We start from the raw sequence: 26999 nt of genomic DNA, 5'->3' as shown, positions 1-26999 counted from the left end.
AGCAGCTGGCAGTACAGGAGCGGGCTGTGACTATCTGAACTGCCTGTCTGAGGAAAGAGACCCCAAAGCAGCTCTCAGCACGCTCACACCACACACACATCTTCTTTCTGCTGCCTTCTGTTTGGAACACGTGTGATGCCCAGTAAGTGGAATAAACAAAGAAGCAAGCCCCTCACCACAAACCCGGAGGAGCGATGTTGCCTTTTGCCGCCCTGGGGAGGGCTGCAGCCTAGATGGGGAGGCGGTTGCGCTCGCACCTCGTCCTGGCCTGTTGCAGAGTTTTTTCTTTCTGGGTGAGGTGGTCTGCTCTCTCAGGTTACTCTTACAGCCTTTGTGGTTGATTTAGGGTGAGCCTGTCAAGGGAGAGTTTTGAACTGAGTAAACCTCATTTTCTTCTTATCGGCACCTGGGTGTTAGTGCCTGGCTCCCTTGTTCCTGTTTGGATTGCTTTCTGCCTGCTGTGCATATGCATCCACAGTTTTAAGCAGCTGTCTGATGATTTATTATTTCTGTCCCTGTAGCCCCTGTGGGTCCCCTCTGCTAGTCGTGGTGCAGTTGTGAAAGGTAAGGCAAGGCCGGCAGGTTGGGGGCTGGTAGGAACCCCTGCTTTGCATCACAGGGGCAGCAGGGCGAAGAGCAGCCAAGCCTCACTGGGAGTGGGTTCTGGGTTTGGGAAGTGGACTCCTGTCCCCAAATTCCTGACAGGGTTGTCCAGGTTTCAGCTCAAGAGTGAAAGACTTGTGCTGAGATCTGAGCTGTTTGCTTTTAAACTGGAGAGGGAGATGCCATAAGCAGCTCTGATTTTGGAGGTGAAATACCGTTTTATAAATGCAAGCTTGTTCACAGCCTAGCAGTGAAAATAAACACATACTGTAGTATTAGGACCATTTATATTTTCTCAGTTCCTATTTTCTTGGTTAACCGTGGTCCCTTTGTTGCCTAGCTGGGGTAAATGCAGCTGGGGTGTAATATTTTCTGCAAGCATTTGTTGGTTTTATTTATCCTGATGGAGGTAGAAGGGTTTTTCTTCTTGGGCAGGTAAATAACTAGCTGGTTATCAGTGGCTTCCTTGCTCGGAAAGGTGGAGGAAGGGAGAGAGGGGCTGTGACACCCCATCTGATAGATGGACACGAGCATCTTGTGTCTCTGTTCACTGTTAATTCACTCCTGCAGCACCACTCAGCTGTGAGGTTTCCAGGAGTGCTTGGCAGTGCTGACAACAAAAACATCTGGTCCAAGAATATAGTTCCCTTCTGCTGGCAGCTGCATGAAAATGATTTTGTACATAGTGGTATAATGCCAAATGCACTTACTTGTACACTAAAGTGCACAGCCTTTATAGAGCTTTGGCAATGCAGGGTGATTTTAAATGCTGTGCATAAGTCAGCATTAATCTACCAAAGGAAATCAAAACTTCAGCAGCCGATTTTATAAAGAACTCGCTTATCGCAAGTGCCCAGACATGGCCCTACCTTTGTACCTGTCTTAACAACTGTTCCTGTCTGAATGCAGAGGAAAAGCCCTGGTTGTCATCTGTGCTCTGGAAGGGTTTGGCACAAATGTGAAGGGAAATTTGCCCCTCGCAGACATCCCTGAATTCCTCTCGTCAGCAGCCACATTTATCTGTTACTGATAGAGGCTGTCTGTCTCCTCTCTTGTTTTAGGAAGGACATAGGTTGTGCTGAAGAAAATCTTAGCTGTGAATCAAGTAGTTTGTGTGTCTGCTGGTAAATTGTAATTTGAGTGATTGGACCTGATAATTACAGAGTCATCATCATCATCTTGTCAGTCAGTTGTAAATCATTCTGTAATGGATTTCCTTTTTAAAAAAAAGCTGTATTTCTGAGTGCAAGTGTATTTTAGAGGTAAAATATTATTACCTGTATTCCTTCCTGCTTTGAAAACCCTTAGGGTTGTAAGTGTGGATTTCATTCTTACGTGAACAAGCAAGTTGAAGGAGGAGTCTTTGCCCAAACAAAGCTGCTCTCAGCCCATATATTTCTAGTTATTTCTTTTCTGTTCATTCCCACAGAGTAGCTGAGCTTGATGGTGCTTTTTGAGCCCCAAAGCTGCTGTTGGGTTATAGGTTTCAGGAATACTTAGAAGAGTGTGGAGGAGCAGAGACATCTGGTCTGGCATCAGTCGTGGGCCTGTGTTTGCCCTTTGCAGAGGGAGCCCCCATTCCCCCCCAGGAAGAAGCAGGTGGTTTGAGGGCTTGGACAGGGTATTTCTGTGGATGTGTGTAGGGCTGACCGTCTCACGGCTACCGACCTGATGTTAATCCTTTGCTCTGTTACTGCTGGGAGGACCAGTTCTCACTGAAGCGGAGAGAGAAGGAAGAGAATGTGGAGATGGTGGCAAAGGGAGGAGGAGCAAACTTCTTCCTGCTGGCTTTTGAAGCGGTCTTTGCTTGCAATGTTGGTGAAGGTATTTCTGGGGTAAATTTAAAATTGAGAACAGAATTTGACAAGCCTGTAGGGCTTGGTCAGGTCCACTCCCTTCTCCTCACCCCAGCCACTCACAGTCTGCGTGGATGGTATATATTCAGCCTTTTTTCTCAAACACCCAACGGTGGGCTAGTGTCACAGCTTTCTTTGCGATCCCTTCTGCCTCTCATCTGGTGAGAGGAACAGGCCTTTGAACCTCTTGGGTTCTCCCTGTCTGCACCTGGTGTTTTGCATTTGCAGTACTTTCTTTGCATGAGGCAGGGGAGAAAGTTGCGGATTACTGACAGAGGTTGAGCGGTGACTAATATTGGACCAGAGGAGCTGAAGTGTTGAACCTTTAGGCAAAGATTACCTGAAATTAAAACTTGTAAGGACTTGTGCTCTTGCACTGTGTCATTCAACAGTGTTTGTAAGACACATGTACAGATCAGATGATTCCTTTTATTCTTGGGTAATTTACATATTTTGGCTGCTTCACAAAAGAAACCTTGTGTTGACTAAGTCAGATCATGATCTCACACTAGTCCTTGCTTACAAGGAGTTTTTTGGAGGCTGTAGCGTAGCCCAAAATTTGAAGTTTTCCTTTTGTGGGTGTGAAACAGAGTATAGGTTACCAGCAGCACGTACAACGGGCGTGAGACATGGGCATTAGCTCCTAAGTCAACATATTAGCTTCAACGTTTGGGGATGTGGTGGCTGTCTGTTAGATGTCATTTCATCTGGCACGTGTACCTCAGGCAGATACACAGCTTTAGAAGTGTTAAATCTCTTTCTTCACAGTAAAGGGCTAAGTGAAATATGTCACTTTATAAAAGTGGATTGGTGAGCTGAAAAGAAAATGCGGTAATTTTGTTTTCAGGGCTTTTCTTAGGACTCATTTTCTGACAAAATGCAGGGCTTTGTTAGTGTTGCAGATGGAGTTTTAAATATTTAGAAGGAAAAATTGCAGCACTCGCAACATTTTAATGAGGAGGGTTTGCTTAATTAAAGTGTGTAAGATTTAGGGAACGTGGAGAGCTGATGGATTAGCAATGTGTTACAAAGTGCTTCTTGCACCTACCAGTTGATTTGGGTTCAAAAGCCAAAGTCAGTAATAGAACTTGTAGTCCTCCAGTGCCTGTTTGCTGGCTTTGACTGTTGATGCTCCCAATGGATTGTGTCTAATTTTAGGCAGGTAGTGAAGCCTGGAGTGTAGCTGCTCTGGGTGCCCACAGTGTAGCATGGGGGGAAAGGTGCCTGTAAGGGGACAAGTCTGTCTGCCTGAAGTGGGACTTATCCTGTAGAAGGTTAAAGGTCACCAGTGGGACTGTGTCTCCTGGAAATGCAAAGTACTTACTTTGTGGCTGCCAGCTGCTCCCTGCTGGCAACTGTGGTGGTGCTTGTTTGTGCTCCTCCATATTTTCTTAAATTGTTTATTTTATTTTTTAACATATGATTAATTTTGGGGTACCATTGCCAGTCTGTTGCTTCTGCTTCTCAAATCTGTGTGTTTGCTTTTGGCCTAAATAATATTACGTACCAAGCCATGCCAAGCCCTTCATTGTTGTCAGGTGAAGAAATTGTGGTATGTGATAGAGCTTCTGATTTTCTCTTGTCAGCTACTTCTCCAGCCCCATCTCTTTTTTCTAAAGTATCCTATGTGAAACAGCCCTGAGGAAATGCTGAAATAGGTTTGCTTTTCCTTCCTCTCCTTTGTTCTGTTCCTGTTCAGATGTGTGTTTTTGGGTTCGTGATCGCAAACTGGGGGTATTTTGTTTGCTTTTTAGCATTTGGGTTTTGTTTAATGTACAAAATGAAGGAGGGGTTGTAAATAAGCCCCTCTTCCCTGTTCATCTGCAGGACTTGTTCGTCTACTGCGGGTGTGTGGCTGCATACTGAATTAATCTGTCCTGTAAGGGAGTTGGTGTCTTCATGTAATTATAAGTTTTCTTGACGTGTGTACTAGAAGAACATTCATGTCATGCCAGAACTGCCATTTTAATGTATTTTACCTTCTCAACTTAAATTTCTGCTAGTATAGCTTCTGTGTGGCATTTGGCACATAGGAAATCCACTTTCAGTCATTTCAGCCTTTTGTTTTCTTTTGTCTCTCAGATGTTTGCCTTCTGCCCCACCGCCGTCAAAGTTAAAGCTTAGTTTCAAATTAGAACTTTAGTTTCTTGTTGAATCTCTCCAGCTGCATCAGACCTGCAGGACTCAGGAGCCTTTTCCATCTTTTAGGTCCAAACAGTGGCCCAGCAGTGTCTGGACTGCACCTGCAGGGAGGGACCCATGTGTCAATCCCCTTTGGGAAGGACGTCTGCCCTCCAGGTGGGAGTGGTGGCATGCTGGGGCTTCACACTGCCTGGGAGGAGCAGGGACCAAGCAGTGGGAAAATGCCCCCGCTGGCTCTGTCGCCCCCAGAGATGCTGCTTTCCTTGGCATCAAATGCACACTGAGATTGGAAGTAGAAAAGCTGCACAATTTTTTTTGGCTTTGTGCATAAACCTGTTTTCTCTCCAGCATCTACATCTCCTCTTATTTTCTGAGCCCAGAGCTTTGCATAAAGGAAATTAAATCAATTTCTTTCCTTCACACACAGACTTAGTTTTCCTATCTGCTTGCTAGGAAGGGCTTGTTCTGATCACACAAAAAAGTGTGACTGGATGTAGAATTGTATAGCAACAGGCATCTTTAGTGTAAATAATAGTAATGGAAATAGGGTACTAAACCTTTCCTTTTTTATGAGAGCTCTGAAGATGTCAGTACAAGACTGGTTGCTGGTTGCATAACTTGTAAATAATTTAGGCTTGATGACAATGGGCAGTTGAATTGTATAGCAAGGATAAAAATGTGATCTGAGCAGGAAATTCTTTTAAGTAATCATCACCAGGATTGAGGGACTGGCCTTGGAAATGGTTGAAGGGATTTGCCTTTAGGAGGTTTCTCTCTTGGTTGTCTTCAGAAAAGCCCTTGGCATCCTGGGGTTTTACTGGGGGAGGTCAGCAGAGGTGCAGACTCTGTGCCTTCAGCGCAGCTCATTCAGTGACCAGTGAAGGCACCAGGGGTACATCAGGCAAGAAAGAAAATATTGTTGTCTGAGTGATTGGTGGAGGAGGTGATTTGGGGGGAGACAACAGACAAGTATTGTCTTCACGTGGTTTTTGGCTCCTTCCTGCCTGCACGTGATTCTGTCTCCTGTGCTTGCACAATGCTGCTACACAGGCTCCTTCAGGCAGTGCTGGGACCCTGCTTAAGAACTAGCCCTGCCTTGTGATTTTTTTTGTCCAGCTAACTTAATTGTTGCTTTACAGCCGCATCCTCAGCAATGACACTGTTGTGAACAATTTGGCTCATTTTCTCTCTTGTTTCAGATGGTGCTTTTATCATGCAAGAGAGAGTGTTGTGCCAAGGGGAGACAAAGCAGTCTCTGTTTTGCATGTGTTGGGAAGTGTGTTTCTAACCTGCTTGATGAAATCTTGCCACTGAAGGTAACCAAACGTGGTCATAAGGACAGCCCTGTTCTGTCATCCAGTTCTCACAAAACTAAGTTTTTTTTTGACCCTTGAAAAAGCATCACAGCCGTCTTCTGCAATCGCTCTGCCTGAGCAGAGTGTTGCCGCTCTGCTGCTTCTGGCAGCGTGGCTCTGTGTTGGCGGCAGAAGCAGCTCAGAGGCTGGTGGGCAGCTCTTGGTGACAAGATAGGCTCCAGAAAGCTTGCGAATGGTAAAGCCCCTGAAGGGCTTTCTCTGCATGGGCTGCATATGTGGACAGGGGGTGAAGTCTGAAAAGCACTCTTAGAGTGTGGGGTGATGGGGAATGGTGGGGCGATGCTGCTGCTGCTTGCTTCATGTCTGGTGCTCCTTCAGTGTCATTGAGTGCATGGTGTGACGGATGCTTTTTCATAAGGGTGAGCAGTCTGCAGGCCTTTGAACATGTGCGTGTTTGGGAAGAACTTGAAGGACAGTGCAGAGAAATGAACGTGCTGATGCCAAGGTGGGAAGAGGATTCTGTGGGTAAGGAGCCTGTGAAAGAGAGTCCTTGCATGTGAAATGGGACGGGCACAGTGAATGCTGGAGGTGAAAAGGTAACAGAGGAGAGAGAAGGGAAATAAACTTGATTGAGGGTAACCAAGCTCAAAGGCTCTGTAAAAGACTCAAGAAGGATGGGCTGTAATAAGGAAGTTGAAGGTTCTTGTATGTTAAGATTTAGGAGGGACTGTATATGGACTTGTTAAAAGTTTACTGAACATCTTGATTAAAATATTTTCTTTTAAACAGTTTAATCTTTCCCTCCCAAGAAGCCTGTGTTTGGTATTTTCTTTTAAGAACTATTCTACGTCATATTCTCAATTCCGACACTCCATTGTGGCTTTGGAGAGGATTGCGTTTCTCCACGTTGTGCTCTCTGCACTGCAAGCTGCTCTGCTTTATACAAACTTCCTACCCTGGCAGGCGCTGGCAGGGACTTGCCCGGCACTCGGAGTCTCATTGCTCTTGTGGTTAGGTTCCTCCCAAAATTACAATCTCCTTCCCCATTTGGAGGCAGCACTACAGGTCCTGGTTCAAATACTGTGGTGCTGTGTGCAATACTGCCTCAACTCTTCTTGCCAAAACATCTCCCTCGTGTGTGAGAACTTTATTAACAAGTGTGCATATTATGGATTCCAGCACCAGAAAAGGTCACCTATTGTGCTAGGCGCTATTCAGACTTTCCCTGTCTTGGACAGATTCAGCTTGGAATGGATACTGGCCAGATCTGGGGTGCAGGGAAGAGGGAGGATGTGACATACAAGCAGAATTGTGGTTTGCAAAAGTTGGTGTTGTGATTTATCCAGGAAGACTTTTGTTTGCATTTGGTGCCTTTTAGGACTTTTTGTTATGTGGGTGGAGAGCAGAAATTAAGAGGAAACAGAAAGGAAAATAAACTGGGTTTCTTGTGGGCTTCTGCTGTTTTTCTTCAACTTGCCTGTTTCGGGGAGATGGTGAGAGAAAGGTCAAGTCACTATGGTTCTTGTGCCTCTGAAGGCAAACCCGTTTCCTCTCCACCACTCTGGGCATACATGGATTAAGTGCTCCCTTTCACTCCCCAGAGCTGGGCTGAGGCTGCTGCCTGCTCCTCCACACAGATCCCAACTCTCCCATGATTTAAAGATTCCCAGATCCTGCAAGCCACCTCTGGAGCTCATGATCCTCACCAGCTCAGCTTACTCTGAAACCCCAGGCACACCATTGCCAGCCACCATTCTCCAGGCAGTGCAGCTCCCTGGTATAGGCAGGCAAAGCTTCGGTGTCAGCACTGGCAAAGCAAAGGAAAGGAGGCCTGGAGGCTTCCCTTTCCCTGTTCCCCTTTGCCTGTGTGTTTGGTGTTCCACTGTTGGGTAGTGGTGTTAATTTTTAAAAGACTTGTAGCTTAAAGTGACTGTATGCCGTTTGTGCAGGGAGAGCTGAGATTTGTCACTGTCTCTTTCTTAAATCAGAAAGGAGAGTTACTGAAGGGACAGTTTTGTATTCCTCTGCAAATTGATTTAGGACAACATATAAATCATCTGGTAGGACAAGTAAACTTGCTCTTACCTTCATCACAGAACATTGTCTTGCTTTCCTCTCCTTGCTTGACTGTGTTTCCTCACTCATGTTTCCCCTCATCATACTACTAGGGTAAATAAAAATTTCTGAAATTGTCCTGAGTTTCTCCTCCCTGACCTGTGCTATCCCTTGAGAAGGCAGAATCAACAGCTAGCGAGTAGCAGTGCCCAGGCAGCTCTTCCCCCTGAAGGAGTGTGGATGGAATCACCACTTACATGCCCTGGGATACTTCCTCACAGTACCTTTAGATTGTTTTGTTTTGCTTTGGTGTTGTATTTTTTTTTTTTTTTAATTCAGCTCCTGAAATAATTGCCTTGTACTATGGAGCTTGGAAAACAGTGTTATTCCCCCCTGCCTCCCCGAGGTCTGTTTTGCAGAGACAGATTCTCATAGGGATCTTTTACGAGTTGCAGTGCTGGGGCAGGTCAGAACTGTTTTGCTTGGTCTCTTGAAGCATCACATTTAGGGAAGTGTGTATAAAAACAGGGCAGGCATGAAGTGATTTTTCTTTTCCTTTGGTTATATCCTCCCTGCTTCTGGCACTTCTAGAGCTGTAGTTCCCTTCTTCTCCCTCCCTGCCATGGTGTCCTGCAAAGTGCTTCTGAATTTCTCATCTTCTAAGAGTTTTTATAAATAAGTAGGATTTTCTTGCAATAATGATGCAGGGGGGTTACCTTTGGAAAATGTGCTGAAATGGCATAATTGAGCTGTGCAGATTAATATCCCTTATATGGGTCTGCTCTAGTAGCTTTTGACTGGGAGTTACTTCAGTGGCACTGCGTTCAGATGCTCTAATCATTCAGATACTTAAATCATCACGGTTTTGTAAATGGTGATGTAACAAAAATAACAAGTCATTGATTTGCTGTCTGTGTGCAAGAAAAACAAATCTGATATTTGGTGTGCAATGATGAATGGAAGAGCAAGAATTGTGGAGATTTTGTGCTACAGCTGTAGGCAAGCTGATCAGGCAATGCCGGGTGGCATGCTGAGAGGTAGCACGCGTGGTTTTATTTTTAATGTGCTAATTCAAATGGTTAGAAATTATCTTAGTGTACATAGGTGGATTTCTGTGCTAGTGTCATGTGATTTTTAATCTTACAGGCAAAGTTGTTTTGGTAAAACAGCATTACAGTTAGAAATCCCTAGAGATGCTGACATGTCCGTTTAATCTCCAAAGGGAAACACATGGAAAGGGAGAGGAAAGCCACTCCAAGCTTGATTTAGCCACGTGAGTCTTGCAAAGTATAGCTTACTGCAAAAATTACAAGTAATCAGATGTGCTGTCACAAAAAGACAGCAAAAGTATAAGTATAAACACTTACACCAGCCCCATCACAGGGCAGACAAAGAAGGTTTCAATGGGAGTTTGTATCCACAGATAATGGCTTAAAGTGGTAATTGATGCCAGCTGCATAAAATCACTAGGAAGGGCTCACCAGCTGCCTCTCTCCTCCAAGAAAAAAGGATGTACTTTTGTATTCCTTCATGAGAATGACAATCTCTTGCCTCAGTCGGTTTTAATTTTCCCCTTTTGTGATCCTGGTGCCTCTGTAAATGGAGGGACTGTTAGTGGTGGTGGTGCAGCATGTGTGTTGTTGGGAGGAGGTTGGGGACCTTCCTCTCATACCCCTGGACAGCTGCCAAAACATCTCCCTCTGCACCAGAGGATCCCTGTTGCAGGCTGCAGCTGACCCTCCCTGTGACGCATCTGCCATAAAGAGACCTGTGCGGAAATTGTCTTATCTGGTGAGATTTTTGGGTGGGATTTATCTCGCCCTGATGCGAGACATCTGCAAGATTGGTGTCTGTATCTTGGCTCATGACCTCATCCTCCTTTTGTAGTTAGTGGGGAGAAGTAAGCACCGGTGTTCGTCACATTGTTCGGCCTCTTTCAGATATCCACACTGGGATGAAATCAATTGTAGCCTGGAAAAAATGTTTCATGAGTCTGGACCAGAACAATTTACGTCTGGCCACTTTCTTTTTTTAATTATTGTTATCTTACACCAATCACTGTAGCACAGTGGTACTGCAGCCTTCTCTGTGCTGATTAATCTTCATGATAGTTCCTGTCTCCACAAAGTCTTCAGGACTTAGTGCCAGGGAGTTATTGATCCACACTAAGTAAGTGGAGTCCTCCAAAACCTCTCAAGAATTACTGAATCCATTAATTTTTGTAGGCTGGAATTTGGTCTGGATTGAACTGTAGGTGAGATGCTATTTGTGTTGTGGAAAAATGCTCAATAACAGCTGAAATAGGAGTTTAGGACCATCATTTCCCCTAGTTAAGGGAGATTCCTGGGGTTGTTGAAGGTGCTTGAGCGGGTGCTTTGACAAAGCCACAACGAAAAACTGGAAGAGCAGTAACTGCCTGGCAGTCTGCTGGGTCTGTCTGTGTGCGCCTTTGTTGTTTGTTCTTTGGGGGTTTTTGGGGGGTGGGTTTTTTTATCTTATTTTTCAGAAATAGTTCCCAGCTAAACGTCATTTTGGCTGTTGTTACAACAGATAAACATGAACAACATTTAGGACATCCTGCCCATTGTATTGTAAAAGCTATTGTGTTCATGTACTGAGGATAGGAAATAATTTTAGTGTAAAAAGTCAGTACAAAATAGCAGATTAATCCAGTTATACATACTAAACTATCAGTGATTAAGTACCACACCATTAAGTTTAGCAAAGCTCCTATTACAGGTTTCTGCATAAATTCAAAGTTCTGTGTGGTAGTTTCTAGTACAAGCATGTATTCTTCTTCTCCCTCACCTCTTTGGTCTAAATAAAGAAAAGAGTCGCACAACAGCAAGGACAACAGAAACAGCTGAGGAAGCACTGAGTTAGCTTTTGGCTCAAAAAGGTGTTCTGATAAGGTTTTCTCCTAGGGCTGCTGTTCACTGAGAACTTTGGTTTGCAAGATTATTTTACTGTTTTGTTCAGTGTTCCAGAAATACACAGTGTTTTACTTTAAAGGTGCATCATGAGAAGATTTAAGCACAGTTTATTCCTGATGCATTTTGGGAATGGTTTCATAATGATTTACAAGTAAGCACTGCATCCCACTGTTAGTGTATTTGAAATAACTCTTTGTTTTGCAGAGTAGGGTGATTTCTGTTGCTAAAGTCATGTGTACTGGTGTGTATAAATAGTTAACATGTACTTAGTATTAACATCTGCATATGTCGTGAGTAGGATATTTGATTGCTAGCATGGTACAAATTGCAAGGAAGTTTAAGGCTTAAAATTTTATCATGTAATCAGCTTTGACATTACAGGATAATCAAAATACATACTACTATTTCCGTCAGCCAGGCACCCTAGGGAACAGAGATTTCAGTTTCTTCCTAGAATCAATTTAAAGTACACATTTTCCCCTTGGTTATCTGAGGCTAGAAAGTTGTGGAGCGAATGGAGGTTGTGCCTAAAGGGGTAAACCAACTGCCTTTTCATTTGTTGCCTTGAAAGATGCTAGGTGAGGGCTACCACTGCCTAGGTGTGGTGAGAGAAGAGAGGAAGGGAGCGCTCAGGTGGTGGGATGGTGTATGCTCCTTCTTCTTCGGTATCTGCTGGCTGGCTGCTCAGGTATCGCCTCAAAGCGTGTGCGTATCCTTCCATGCAACATGTCTTGCTGTGGCTTCAAAAACGGATTGTGGGTGTTTTTAAGGAGTGGTTGCATAGTGTTACCCATTTCAGCTCTTTGAAGGGATGACCTCCCTTCACCTCAGCTGCTCTCTGCTTGGCACTTCGCAGAGGAGAGGGGAGCCGGGGGAAATCCTTCCTCTGCCTTTGTGTCCCAGCATCCTGTTTACCGCCCGGGCTCCTGGCCCTCTCTTCCTGATGCACTTGCTCTTCCTGCATGGAGGCAGATGGAGGAGGAGGAAATCTGTGCACGAGGCAAATGCCTTGTTCGCGCAGTGAGGGGAATTCCTGATCACCACCTCTGCTTTCCTGCGCCGGCCTCGTGCTGGCACTGAGGTGGGACCCTGTAGTGTGGGACCCTGTCGTCCCCGCTGTGAGGGGGACCCACCTCAAAGGGCCCACTTGGGCAGCTAGCTGCGCTGAGCCATTGTCTGGCGTTTAAATAGAACTGGTTGCAATTTTCAAAATTAAAGGAAAAAAATAATTAGGAAGATGGAAATAATACTCCTCTATTGTAAATTCGCAGATTTTTCTGGTTTTCTAGTTCTCTGGGTTATGCAGAACAAAAGCTCGCTAGCTATGTATTTGCCTAAGGTATTCTAAGCAATAGGGTTTTCAAACAGATCTGGTTGTCCTCCTTCATTGAGTGAAGTCCAGTGTGTCCTTAATTTACATTGTTGCACTACTGAAAACTTGTGAAAGTAAAGGTCTCTTTTAGACCATCTCAATAAGCAGGATTTTGATGGTACGAACATAAGATGTGTTTACTGAGCATGATGCTGGTTTAAATAGAACTTGTGTCAGACAGAAGAGGAAATAAAAAATGCACGTGGTATATTAAACATACGGGTTTTTTTTGTTTGTTTGTTTTTAAAAAGGATGAAGAAGAAGAAATCAAACTGGAGATTAATATGCTAAAGAAATATTCTCATCATAGAAATATTGCAACGTATTATGGTGCTTTCATTAAGAAAAGTCCTCCAGGACATGACGACCAACTGTGGGTAAGCAGATATTTCTCAAGAATGTTTATAAGTCTTTCCCTTTTGGATATAGTTTGAGGATGACAGATATATCACATTATGAAAAGACATGCTAATAGAATTTGGTGCTTGCCTGAACAGATAGATAAGTGAATCACGTAGGCTAATGACGCATCCTTAAGAGGATGGCTGAACGAAGTTTTGCTATTATCAATGGATTTGCTCTTTAAGTAACTTTTTTCCCCCATTTCCCAGCTGTATAGTAACATGTTTCATGGGAACAAGGCAGATGAGCTGAGCAGTAAGAGTGTGTGACTGTAAAAAGAAAGCTGCACTTGAGATTACTACCCATTATATTTCTCATCCCACCTCACCTACACCCTCTAGAGGTTTGAAGTTTGGGTTTGAAATTTCAGGGTACAGACATCAGTGCATGCTCTTCCATAAATAAAGGGGAGTTAAAGAATAAGATGGGTTGCAGTGGTGTCATCAGTTTGATTCCTTCAGCATTGGATGTGCCCTTACTCCTGTTTCTGCTAATGCATTTTGCATAGCTGAGCAAATCCAGATTCCCAGCATTAAATTACAGTGATTAAATCAGTCCTTGAAAATGTGGTAACTAATGCGAGACATATTCCATATATGTCTGACACACATTGGAGACATTTGGTTTGAATCCATTTTCCAGGCAGAGATGTAAAAAATAAATTATATTCTCTGCTTCACAAGGGTTTCCCAAAGCAATGCTGCAACTTGATTATTTTGCTTTGCTAGATGGCTGGGAACTGTGTTTAATGTTGGTTTTATGCTGATATTTGTTTTGCAGCTTGTTATGGAGTTTTGTGGAGCAGGCTCTATCACAGACCTTGTGAAGAACACGAAAGGGAATACTCTGAAAGAAGACTGGATAGCATATATCTCCAGGGAGATTCTCCGGGTAAGGCAAATAGTCTGCACTATTTGAAAACACAGAAACAGTCTTACAGAGATGTTGTCTAGTTTGAGGTTCTTCAAGAAGCTGTTTTTGATCAATCTCGTTAGCCATGTCATCACTTGGAGAGTGTGTAGGAGTAGATAGATGTCTGCCCCACATCATTTAACTCGGTGTGAGTTGTACTGTGTTGTAACAGCAACCTTGCAGAAAATAACAATTTTTAGTCATGAGAAGCCAGTGAAAGAACCTGTGACCTTACCTGTTGTAAAAGCTGTGAAACAGTGTCAGTAAGACAGTCTTTCTGAGAAGCCTGAGGTTGTAACAGTGTCATAACTCAGTAGGGTGCAGAATGGGCTTTTCCAAATGTGCTTACAGCTGTCTTTGTCTGCTCCTAATCACTTCTGTGGAGGAAGGGAGCTGTTGGCCCAGGCCAGCAGTCAGGACTTCTGTGCTGCGATGTGCTCATGTATTGCGTATTCCTGGAGTCTGTTTAGAGCAAGCAGCTATGTTGTATGTGACTGTGCGCTGTAGAGTGCTGGCAGATGGTGCTGCAAAAGTTTCTCAGGAAGAGGGATGCCACTTACCAGTTTTTCTAAAACTGAAGCTTTAACTAATTACTCTTCATATTTAATTTCCAGTTGGTACAGTTTAAGTCCTTTCTGAATTGGCATTTGTTTGCTGCACTAAGTGAATCTGGTATAGTTTTCCTCATGCTTCTTTGTAAAACAAATTGCCTCCTACCCATACCACTACACAGTACGTGTGTTCAATTGCCTCATCAGAGAAGGGCTTTATGTTAAAGGAAACCACCACTGCCTCTTGCATAAATCAGTGCTGCTGTTGTCTGTGTTACACGTTTGCTCTGCCTTGGTGATTTTTAAGGTGGGGAGGGAGAGAGATGTATAAATCTGGTCTCTTGCTCTAATTCCAAATTCTAGGGGAGAGTCTGGCTGCTGGCATTTGGGCTGGCACATTTAAGTTGCTTGTGAGGGAGAAGAAAAGTTGAATAACTACTGATGGTTATATTTCAAATCAAATGGATAGCATGTTTGATATGAGGGAAGCTAACTTCTGCAGGACTGATGTTGTGCTTGATTTGAGAACAACTGTGTGACCTTGGAGGTATTGCATGCTAAGTTGCATTCATCCTAGGTTCTGCTTAGGTAAAGTGGTAGTCATGCTCTCTGAGAAGTGGAAAAAATAGTTTACCTCAGAAAAGAGTTAAGTGAAGGCTGTTTTCTCATTCCTGTGAGAGATTTGCAAAAGGAGCCTTAATTGTTTCCTAGCAGGAACTGGAATATCTGGAAAAAAAGAATGCCAAACTCACATTGCTATGAGACAGTGCAAAACCTGATTCGACACCGAGTTTGTCAGGGACAGAGGGGAGAGGTTGCACAACAGAAAGTTAAAATGAGCTAAACTGACAAAGATTGGTTCAGGTGGAGACACAGTTGAAGGTCAACCCGACAGATCCCTGTGTGGTTGGAGGGGCCTGGGGTCTGCATGAGAATGGAACCATGCCCCTCTGTCTCCTCCCAGCCTTTCGCAAACCTGAATGTGTTTTTTTCAGTAAGGTTAGATGGTACTCTGGAGAGAACAGACGATTATCTCTCTGGCTGGGTCAGCCTAGCAGAAGGCTTTAAAACCTATCCTGTGTGAAGCTGTGGAAAAGCCTTAATTCCTGTGAAAAATAAGACCACACTTAGCATTAGCAGCCAATGAAGGGTCTTGGGGACATCAGCCATTCACTTGATTTGCTTGTGAAATGCGTGGGGAGGAGCTGTGGATGGTGTTTTCTTTGTCACACTCGTTAACTGTTTTTAAAAATAAGATAGCCCAATGGTTATGTAGGCAAACTGGCAAATGATCATTTAATGAAGAACATGTGTTAGGAAATATTTCTCTACAGCAACCACTACTCTCTTAACCTCTTGCAGCTGTAAAGGTTCTATTTCTTTATTTTTCATAAAACATTAAAAGCCTATGAGGGCAACACGAACAGGCAAGACGATCCCACCGGAGACTACAATTTTCCGAGCAGAGAGCTGAGGAGAAACCAAAATACAGGCAGTTGCTAAGAGGGTTGCCTGTTGTTCTCCCAATTACATTAGAGAGTAAAATACAACATATGTCTTTCTCAGCCCTCCCTCCACATGGCTAACGCTTTGGGGCATGCATCCAGGTGCTGTTTCAACAAATAGCATCGTGTGCCAGGAGGTTTTGTTTCCTTTGGAAAGTATAATGCTCGTGCTTTCTTTTTTCTGCATTTTTTTTTTCCTGAGGAACAATTATCTGGCTTCATATTAATGGAGGCTAGAGAACTGCAGCTTTGCAGCAGAGCTTTTGTTTGTTCTCAGTCTTTCCTCACCCTCAAACACAACTGCCAGTCCATCGCCCTCCCACCTCCTTCTTGGGGGTGCATGTATGCTTGCTGATGCTGCCTCCTTTCTCCCTCCATCCTCTTTCCCCAGACTAAATTCTGAGTGACCCTGTGTGTGTCAGATGTCAGTGACATACACTGGTGCACATGTCATTTGCAGTGTCACATTGCATGAAGACTTTATGGGGGCTGATCTTTCTTCATGTGACTGCTGAGAGGTGTTTGCACAGTGCAGATTTTGGGCTGTATTTAAGTACAGCATGTGCATGACCTGGGGCCTGGGTCTCTGCTCTGTTACCAAAAGCTCTGTGGGCAGTGTGGTGCTACAAGGCTCCCACAGGTCCCATTGCACCCAGCTGCTGAGCAAGAGCCCAAGACCCAGTGCTATGGGCTTTGGGGGTGCTGGGTGCCAGTAGTCTGTTGCTAAGCCAAGAGCCTAACTCTGAATGTCTTCTTCCTCTCCTCTTTTTAATGCAGGGGTTGGCACATCTTCATGCCCATCATGTGATTCACAGGGATATCAAAGGGCAAAATGTGTTGTTAACAGAGAATGCAGAAGTGAAACTTGGTAAGTAGGCACATACGTCCACTTCCTCATTTGTTCAGCCTTTGTTTTCTGATGTTCCCAAACTGATTTTATCCTTCAAAAGCACTGCAACACATTCTGTAGCATGTGCCCTCTGTCACTGCTCCTGTGTGAATCGAGGCCCTGCATGTATTTCCTCTTGCTTTGGGAGGAGGGCATGCATTTAGTTGGAAGATAGAATCATAGAGTCATTAAGGTTGTAAAAGACCTCAAGGATCATCAAGTCCAACCGTCAACCCACACCACCTAACTCACTAAACCATGTCCCTAAGCACCACATCTACACGTTTCTTGAGATGTTGGCTTTCATGCCCGAATCGGTGAGGGGACTGTTTTGTCCCCCTCACCGAGCTGTGTGTGACTCGGTTTGGTTCTGATTCCCTTTTTTCAGGACGCAGGAAGTGATGGGAGTCACTCTTTTTTGTGTGTTTTATTAAAATGCACCTGCTGTGCAGGTTCTGGACACAAAAATGTGTTCTGGACAGCACTCTTGAGAGAGCTGTGGCGTCAAATCTGAAATGTAGTTCCAGCTCTGGCATACCTGCCAAAAACCATGCTTATCTCTGGCCTCTTCTCTCCCTTCCAAGTGGATAAACTCTTTTTTTCCTTCTCTCTAAACTGTCTCTTCCAGTTACTGCACATTTTAACCTTCAGTGTTTGTATCACGCTACATTCACCACCTTTTCTTGGTTAAATATAGAACCATGCTGAAGCCCTCCCACCCAGCCCACATCCCTTCTGTTTTGCATTACACCTTCCTGCAGCACAAGGCATGGGAAGATGTCCTGGCTGCTGGAGGAGGAAGTTCTTGGAGAGCTTTCCTCCTTTTGGTCCAAAGCGGAGCACGGTAGCTCCCAAACCGCTGCTTCCACCGAACTCGTCTACACCAGTTTGTCAGTGTTGCTCAGATGATGGATGCAGTGAAGCTGACACAGCCCTCCTAGAGCAGATGCAGTTACTAATATAGAAAAGCATGCATCACTGTTATGAGCGGGAGAACTGAAAGGAGGACAACACACTTGTAATCGCTCTGTAGTGAAATGGGCATCTCTTTTGCAACCTGTGTGTGTATATACTTAAAGTTGGCACTTCTCATCTTTTGCTCTTATCAACGCATCTGCTCTGTGCATTAGAGCAGAGAGCAATTCCCTGAGCAGCAGATTATTTTTGCAGTCCGATTTTAGAGCAGAAAAGGTAGACAGCTGAAAAGGAGATGTGTTGACACATGTAGTTTTCCCATGTCATGAGAGGTACCTTTGGGAAGCAGCTCCCTCTCTATAGGAAAAGGTGCTTGGCTTCACCAGTTGGGAAGGGAATAGCTGTTCCTTGGCCTCCGAGGCAGTATTTTTGTAGCTGTAAGCTCCCTTCTGTACAGGCAGGCTGGTGAGAGGTGCAGGAGAGGTAGTTATATGCTGCCGTGTACCTTGATGCTTGTGGCCCAAGCATGTTGCATGTGAACCACAAGGGCTTGGCTGCCTCTATATTAATCATCATATTTCTCTTCAGCATGGTCCTCCCATGTGGAACATCCACAAGGTTTTATTTCCAGATCACCTTACAGAAGTAATCACTGCATTATTTTTCCTCTCTTACTTTATTTTACTCTTTTCCCACCCGCAGTGGATTTCGGTGTGAGCGCTCAGCTGGACAGGACAGTTGGCAGGAGAAACACTTTTATTGGAACTCCGTACTGGATGGCTCCAGAAGTTATTGCCTGTGATGAAAATCCAGATGCTACATATGATTACAGAGTAAGAGAGTCCTGTTCACAGAAAAAACACACCCCAACATGCAAAAATGCATCCACTTTCATTATGAGTGTCCATGAATTATGGCAGTTTTTGAGGCTTCTTATGCTTTGGAGGAGTATCATAGAATGATTTGGGTTGGAAGGGACATTGAAGACCATCTAGTTCCAGCCCTGCTTCCATGGACAGGAATACCTTTCACTAGACCAGATTGCTCGAAGCCCCATTCATTTCCACCTGGCCTTGAATACTTGAGTAATACTATTTTGTGTAGGTACATTCTTATTACAGGAGTACAAGGTATGGGTCACTGTCAGATTGTGACCTTTAGCAGTTGCCATTACTTGGATTACTGTAGCTTTGAGACATAAGGAGTACAGGAGTTCAGTGTGCTTTAGGCGCTCAGAGAAGGCAAAAATGAGTTGAACTGGAAACGTTCGTGTTCTCAATTTGTATAATGATTGTACTTCAAATTGTGTTAAACTGTGTCCCAGTTATTGTAGTAACAATGCATTTTAGGTGTTACCTTAAATAGAACCATCATCTGGAGAGCCAGTGAAGTATAGAAGGAGCTCTTTAAACCATGCCTATTCCTGAGTTCAAGATACATATATACATGTTGATAAAAATGTATCCATCACAACATTTCTCAACAAAGATAATTTTTTTTCCATAGTTTGCTGCAAACCAAAGATTTAATTACTGCAAAACCATAATTGGCTTGATGGCATTTCTACTACCCTTAAGAATATTATGTATGTGTATTTCAAGTTAAATTTATCTAATGAGAGCATCCTGTAATATTAAAAGTTCTCAACTTGCTTTAATGAAAGCACAAGGAAGGAAAATATGTGAAAATACGCTTTTTCAAAAAATCTTCACTTAGACTAATGCAATTGTTAGAACTTGTAACCAAGAGGGGCAACAAAGATATCAGCCTGCGATTAAGGCCTTACAGTGAATTTTAGAGCTGAATATAAACTATATCAATTTGCTGAGATTGATAATGGTGTTAGCGATCAGTATGTTTGTATATGTCTAAATCTATTTTTAAAATCCAGATAATTTGAATTGGTGTTGTACCTTTTGACTGAGATGGATCCTATTTGTCTTGATTTAATTGCTTTTTGCATCCATCACCTCACTGTACTGGAGATAATGCTTTGTATCTTTGCAGAATCTGAGTTATTAGGAAGGAAGGGTGGCTATTAAATAAAGGAGAAAAACTCTCTGTTGTATTTGTTATATAGTAGTGGTGTGAAAAATACACTTGTTTATTGTTCTGGTGGAACCCGTAGGGCTCTTCCCACTGTGTCCCCTCCCCCCAAAAAAAGTAATGGTTGAAAGATTTTGTAAGATCATGAGTCTGTACAATTTAGCTTAAATGGCTGGATTGGACCAAGAGAAATTATTGCCTTGCTGGGTCTGAAAATTAGATCATTAGAAATGTTCCTCTGCTTGTAGTACAGAACATTAGTTGTGACTCATTTTTTAAAAAAATCATTATTATGACCAAAAAATTAACACTACTTTGCTCAAGAACAGAGCTCCTGTGTTTTGCCCCTTAAACTGCAGAAGTCCCTGGATTTGGTTCCTTGCCAGGAGTCTTCCAGCTCTTGCTTGTGTTTGACCCTCCTGGCTCTTGCTCAGGCCTTCTTAAATCAGGGGTGCTGGCCAGAGGTGGTACCCTGAAAGGCTCCTACTGGAGGACTCTTGTTCTGTAATGTTTCAAGCAAAGCTGAGATGGTAGGCAAGGCGTGTTTGCTTTGGCTCCAAGTAATGTGTCCAACAGAGGCTTCTTACAATTTTAACAGTGATGGCTATTCCCCTATATAAAGGTGTTATTTGATTATTGGGACTATGAAAAGTTGAGGATTGGGTGTATTCTACCACTAATCTGTATTTGTTTATTTGCTGGTTTAGACACTGGAAAAGACCTGCCAGGTTTTGGGTTTTTTGCCCACAGTCTTCACAGCCTTTCATTCTCTCGATCTTTTGTTTGGGGAAATGAGTACGATGTTTTCTGTGAATCCACTAAAGAGAAATGTTCAGTCCTTTCTAAACAAGGGAATATTCTGTTGTTTCACAGACTTTAGAATTCAGGCAGATGTATTTTTCACTGTCGTAATGTGAATATATTTTTACATGTTATTAGAAAGAGTTGTTCGCATGCTCTATATGAATATGCGCATGCATTTGTGCATATATATATGTACTATGTGACGAGTAGGATTTTATGATGCTGTTACAAGAAGAAAGTAGCTTATATTATTTAAATAGCCATGGTATTTGGTTTCAGTCTCACCTACAGAGCCTCTGTAAATAGTACTCTCTTACTGTCTGAATGGGTAAATCCACCTACTAACATATGGTCTCTCTTTTTATGCAGAGTGACCTTTGGTCATGCGGCATTACAGCCATAGAGATGGCAGAAGGAGCTCCCCGTAAGTGATACGTGTGCTTCTCCAGTGGGCTGATTAAGACTAAAACATATACTTGGGAGATGCTGGTTGTAATCTAAGTCTAGTTTTGAGGTTTCTGAAAGTATCCTCATGTTATTTCTGTTCTCTTTGGTTTTGCCTGCCCTATAAATATAAAATCCCATAAATAGCAGTGCTTTTGATAAAGATAGGCTAGTGTGTAAGCACTACAGGACAGACTGCAGTAATTTAATTTCTATAACAGGAATATTTGGACGCTAATTGAGCATCAGACTTCCTTCCTATGGGTAGTATATTGTGTTTTGGAGTTGTATCCCAATTTGTGTATGGCCTATCCTGGGATGCTAAAACCTCAGCTGGGGAAAGGGGCAGTGGGGCCTCAGGAAAATTAACCTTAATGGAAAAAGCATCTGTAGCAATTGTTCATATGTTGGCTTTCCATTGGTCTGGATAATGCTGACATTGCTTCTCCGGTGGGCAGTGTTGATCGTCCTTAGCAGTGACATGCCTTAAACACTAAATCCGTCTTCAACACAGAATATTAAAGTTAATGCTCCCCACTTGAGAACACTCATCAGCTGATATGGGTATTTTTGAGACAGAAACTTGGAAACCTAAAATGCATAACTTTTTATAGCCTATTTTCCTCTTACGTACTTATTCTTTCTGAATATCAAGGCAAACAGCAGATATGTATGAGGAAGACAGATTTAAAAAGAAAAGAAATTAGGCATGATGTTTTGGCTTTCAGTGGTAATTTTTCTGAAAATTGTTATTGAACCAGCAAATATGCTTACCCCTAGCCCCAAATGGACCTCTGTATTTAAAAAATAACAGCCTAAGGTACCCAAGAGTGAGTTAGTTTTATTTTTCTTAAGACATAACCACCACACCATAGCCAAGCTTGAAATCTCTGTCTTTGAAATAATCATGCTGAAATGAAGCACTGATATTTTCCTAACTAAAAAGTGGTCATTTCATTATAGTTGCTGCCTGATTTTTGTTGTTGTTGTTAATGTAAAATTTACAAGTTGAAGCACAATGCTCTTGTTTTGATTCCTATTTTAGGAGGTCTGATGGTTTGGGTTGTTTTTCTTCCTTCTTGATTGTACGTTTGCATGAATGCCCATGTGAGAGCTGCTCCCAGGACACCTCAGCGAGTGCTGTATTAACAGCATTTTAGCTACCACTTGACCTCCTTTTTGCTGTACCTTTTTGTTCAGTGCATTGGGTTGCCTGGGTGGCTTTCAATTAAAAGCAGTGTCTGTGGGTTTTGTAAGCCTGGAATTGGACAATAATATTTTTTCATTTCCAAACGGAAGCAGAGCTTGGCTCCTCTTTGTGTAAAAGCACAAGAGGGGCATTTGAGAAGGAAGCAAAGATCCAAAATAGATGCTGAACATCTCTTGCCTTGGTCTGTCCTCTGGCATGTGGGCTCTGCCTCCTCCTCCAGCAGTGGCTGAAGAGTCCATCTCTAAGCTTGGTGGTCTGATGAGCATCCACAGACATCCAAGGGTCTTCTCTGACAAGGTTGTGGCCCCTTATCTCTGAATCCAGAATCCTGTTCACATCAGTCTGTTTCTCCTGAATTTCTGCCGTGTGGAAAATGTTACTTCTTCCTGGGTTGGTCATTCAGGCTGAGACTGATGGTGCAAGAGGTCAAGCATAGGAAGATGGTAAAACCAGATTTGCTTCTAGCATCCCTTCTTGGGCAGCCACGCTTCCTGCTCCCTTGTTTCCCTACGTTGGCTCTGCTGTGGTCCTTTGCTTTGGAGCAGGAAGGAAGGTTGTCCTTGATGGACTCCCATTAAGTGTTCACTGAAACCAAGGGGACTTTTTGACAAAAGTTGTGGGTTTGCATTTCAGGTCTGCAGGGAATCCTTATTTTTTTATATAGAACCTCCCATGCTTCAAAACCATCAGGCCTTGGAATAAAGAAAAGCTCCAGAGTAAAAATGAGGTGTCCTGCCTTAATTGTCTGTGTAATGGGAGAGGAGGGCAGGTGGAATGAAGTTTGTTTGAAACAGTAACTCTGTTTTTCTTCTCTTCTGCTCTCATCTTCTCCCAATATTTTATTGACTGGAACGTAAGTTAGATGACTTGGGGCTGGAGGAGGGCTATGCACAGGTGTTCCCATCATGCTGGAGTCTAAAGGTTAATCTGTGCCTCAATCTTTTTCTCTTTTTGGTGCTGCCCTTGGCACATTGAACTGTGGATTTGTTGTCATTTTGGGCTAATTTCATTTAATTGTGTTGCTGTCTGCATCTGCTGCATGCGCGGTTGGGATGGTGGGAATGATTGTGGAAGCGGAAGCCATGGTATTGACAGAGAACAACTAAGCCAACATCTGTATGTCTGTGTTTGGCTTTGTTTTCTTTCCTTCAGCGCTTTGTGACATGCATCCCATGAGGGCACTCTTTCTGATACCCAGGAACCCTCCCCCACGGTTAAAATCCAAGAAATGGTATGTATTAGTTATCTTTTGTTTGTAGCCCCTTTTGTAGTGTGATGCTTTCTCGTGTCTCATCATATACTGTTTTGTTACTTCTTCCACAGAACTGTAAAGCAATTTAAGTTAGCAAAAATCACTCTGTTGTTATCTTCTGTGCCACTGAATTAAAGCATGAAATAGAAAGCGTGCATTGTTTATTTAGTTCTGTTTGTCCCAGAGAAATTTTATCTTGAATTGTGTGAAAATAAAAACCAAGCCTTTTTTCTTGACAGAGCAGCATCTGTATTAAGGTGACAAATGGATCCATATTTTAAAAAATAAACTCCCACAGAACTCTTAATATGCAGTATGTTTTCTCAGATGTATCGTTAACACAGAAGCAGAAGAGTACTATAGCTTTCTAGTTGCTGAGTTGAAAGGAGCTATTAAAACTAATGAAGGCTTTTGCTATAGTTATTGTAAACAATTGGAATCGAGTGTGCACTTCTTTCCAGCTGAGAAGAATCCATTAGCATCAGAGGATTTCGTCTCAGTTACTGGTTACAACTGGCACATATGAAACAAAAATATTCCCTAGAAAAAGGTTTTGTATAGATTGAATGTGATCACAGGATGCTGTGATCCTGTCAAAATAATGAAGTGATTTGACTGCCTGTTCAATATCAACATAATATAAACTTGGCTTGCTTGCTGGGCTTGGTCTTTGCCTGGATTGACTTATTTATGCGCTTGTATTGTCAAGGCATCCCTCTCCCTCTCTCATACTTGCTTTGTGCGTAAGTTAAAGGAATAGAGATGCATATCCAGTATTTGCATAAGCCTTTCATTAACCTTTTTATTTAGAATAATAACACTTAAGGCTTGAAGAACTGGAAAAAAACAGTGAAGTTACCTTGAATTCAGCCTCTTAGATTACAGTAGGAAAGTGAAGCGATGGATGGAAACCGTTGTTGTTTTTACACTTGACCATGCAGTGGAGGCTTTTGATGCCTGAGCACGGGAGCAGGTTGAGAGCACCTAGCAATCAAAAAGTAACTCTGACCAAAGCCAGTGCTGCTGCAACTCAACTGTTTTTTTGCTCAGTGGCAGTTTTTATAAGAAAATAGACTAAATGATGAAAAATGCAATTTTGAATATTTCTGTTAATGGCGTTTTGCACAGTGGATTGTTTGGTGTCTTCTGTCTGGAGACATCCTCTTTCAAGAGTTAAAATGAAGTGCAAATTTAGGAAGGTGGTGCTCCAGCCTGACTAACTCCTATACCCCATCACTTTATGTGGTGTGCAGTTCAGTTCATGTCCTTAAATTTAGTTGCTGAGAATTTGACCCCAAGTGCCTCTGAAGAGTGTTGTCTGTTCAACACCCTCCTGTTGTTCTGCGGGGTTTTTTTGTGCATGGCTCTTCAGGTAAAGAAATAAAATAATCATAAATTCTCATGGATCCATCACAGTGAGCCCAGGTGCGTACAAAAGCAGCACAGTGCTGCTCGTCTCAGGGGAATGTTGTCTGCAGTTCTTGTGGCTTTTGGTATGGCTGTTCTGAAGCAGACATGCCCTTAGATAGCATGGGCAGGTGGAGGCACACCAGAGCTGCCCTGCTCCAAGCAAGCTGGATGCTACCCAGCTCTGGTCTAGAAGTAGCAGAACTGGGTTTGCATGATTTGCCTTTACTAATAGATCCTGCCTTTCAGGGCAGTTATGCCTGTGAAAGAGGACACGTTACTGTGAGGCTATTCCTAAGCACTGCAGGTATGTTTGTATCGCCCTGTGTCCACCCAGCCCTGTGTTGATCAGCCCAGAGCTCAGCTGGAGCACACTCAGCTCTGTTTAGGATGCACACTTGCAGACAGCACTTGTACCATCCCCTGGGATGTGATGCTCTTTGGGAAAGGAATTAGGCTTTGAGGAAGAATAGAAAAAAATGTTTGAGCTAAGTTTTACCTGTGATCTTGTTTTGTTTTTGTTTTTTTTCCCTCCATGCTTTCTCAGGTCAAAAAAGTTTTTCAGCTTTATAGAAGGCTGTCTAGTGAAGAATTACATGCAAAGACCTTCAACAGAGCAACTCTTGAAACATCCCTTTATACGTGACCAACCAAATGAAAGGCAAGTCAGAATCCAGCTTAAGGACCATATAGACAGGACCAGGAAGAAGAGAGGAGAGAAAGGTATTCAGCTTCTAACAATCAAGTATTGCATCTTGTTAAGAATACATATTTTTGTCCTGCTTTCCAAATCCCCACCCCTAGAAAAGCTCCAAACATCCCAAATCCTTGAAAGGTTCTTTTTTAATTCGTTTCGACTATCAGCAGATTTTAGGTTTTGTTTCTACAGAGGAAGTTTCAATTTTAAGTGTCTTATTTTCAGATAATTTCAATTTACTCTCTTCTGGGCCACTGCCTCTTCCATATAAACATTAAACATTATTTAGGAGGATATTGGCACATATGACTTTCTCTTTTTTGGTCTGTGGTAGATTCGTTCCTGGAATGATGCCATAAATCAGACTTGTAGGAAATAACCCATCACAAGAGCTATGAAGCGAATGTTTTGGGCAGCCTGTACTCTTTATGCAGGTGGTGCCGACGTTCCCTAAGTGTCTTATCTTACATATAAAACCTGGTGTCATTCAGGGAATTTGCTGAAAGTCTGCTGCAAAGCACTGTGCTGCTTTACAAGTGTGGGAAGATGGCCTTGTATATGCAGAATGAGTTCTAGGCTCTGCAATAGATCTTCTCACAGAAGGGGATAAGAACTGGTTCACTAAGGCACTACTGCAACTTCTCACTGTTCTAAAATTAAAAATCAGCACTATCTGCACCTTTGTTTCTTTCCCATTAGATGAGACGGAGTATGAATATAGTGGAAGTGAGGAAGAAGAGGAGGAAGTGCCTGAACAAGAAGGAGAGCCAAGGTAATAAGTGACATCGGGAGGTTTCTGCACAGTCCATGCCAAGTTAGTCTAAAGATCTGTGACTATAAATCAGGAGCACACTGAATTTCTGTCTCCTATTAAGTGAACGCACAAGCCGCACAAATCACCCAAAGGATTTGAATACCTGTTCTGTGACTGGTAAAGATTTTAAAGGTCCCCCTCATGTAGCTTAAAGCCAGCAAGCTCTGGATGGAGGGAGATTTACGGTAAATACGATCAAGGGCTCCAAAATGTCAGAGTTGGTCCCTATTTTGCTTGGCCTCATTTTACACCTTCCACTGAGAGTGTGTATTTGACACACATCCAGTGTCTTTGCTCTGAAAGAAATAAGATTAAAATTTAACATCATACTATATTTTATTAATGTTCCCCTGCTTTGGAAAAGGTATTTAATGGACCATCAGGGTTTATTGTACTGGAGGCTTTAACTTCCTCTTGTTGCAGTTCCATTGTCAATGTGCCTGGAGAATCAACCCTCCGACGTGATTTCCTGAGACTGCAGCAGGAAAACAAGGAACGGTCCGAGGCCCTTCGGAGACAGCAGCTGCTGCAGGAGCAGCAGCTCCGTGAGCAAGAGGAGTACAAGAGGCAGCTGCTGGCAGAGAGGCAGAAGCGCATCGAGCAGCAGAAGGAGCAAAGGAGGCGGCTAGAAGAGGTAGAGATAGGAAACTGGAGCTTGGGGGGCAAAAGCCCCACTACTGCTTGTGTTTCCCATCCCACCCCCACTTAAAAAGAGTTCCCTGTAGCCCCAGCACATCTCAGGAAAGAAAATAACAAGTGCAAATCTGCTGTCAAATGTAGAGCAAAGCACTTAAATCCATGTCTGGCTACTTGAATATGAGCAATCTTCAAAAGCAGTTAAATATCCAGCAGCAACTATGGAGGCAACAGGAAC

At 43.1% G+C, this 26999-nt stretch overlaps 1 protein-coding gene across 1 annotated transcript in view; it reads left to right on the top strand.

Moving 5' to 3' along the window:
• The window catches only part of LOC104470834 (mitogen-activated protein kinase kinase kinase kinase 4), a gene marked incomplete at its 3' end in the record, with an annotated part of 44485 nt that extends 17726 nt beyond the window's left edge, over nt 1–26759 (top strand). Inside the window, exons 2-10 of the mRNA XM_010085897.1 lie at nt 12529–12654; nt 13460–13570; nt 16425–16515; nt 18154–18284; nt 20671–20725; nt 23108–23186; nt 25162–25337; nt 26011–26083; nt 26549–26759. Coding sequence (XP_010084199.1) covers nt 12529–12654; nt 13460–13570; nt 16425–16515; nt 18154–18284; nt 20671–20725; nt 23108–23186; nt 25162–25337; nt 26011–26083; nt 26549–26759 — 1053 coding nt within the window. The remainder of the gene's footprint in view (nt 1–12528; nt 12655–13459; nt 13571–16424; nt 16516–18153; nt 18285–20670; nt 20726–23107; nt 23187–25161; nt 25338–26010; nt 26084–26548) is intronic.
• Between the last annotated feature and the right edge of the window lie 240 nt (nt 26760–26999).

This window comes from Pterocles gutturalis, unplaced genomic scaffold, assembly GCF_000699245.1.
Source record: "Pterocles gutturalis isolate BGI_N339 unplaced genomic scaffold, ASM69924v1 scaffold32090, whole genome shotgun sequence".
Taxonomy (NCBI): domain Eukaryota; kingdom Metazoa; phylum Chordata; class Aves; order Pterocliformes; family Pteroclidae; genus Pterocles; species Pterocles gutturalis.
This window is presented reverse-complemented; position numbering and strand designations above follow the sequence as displayed.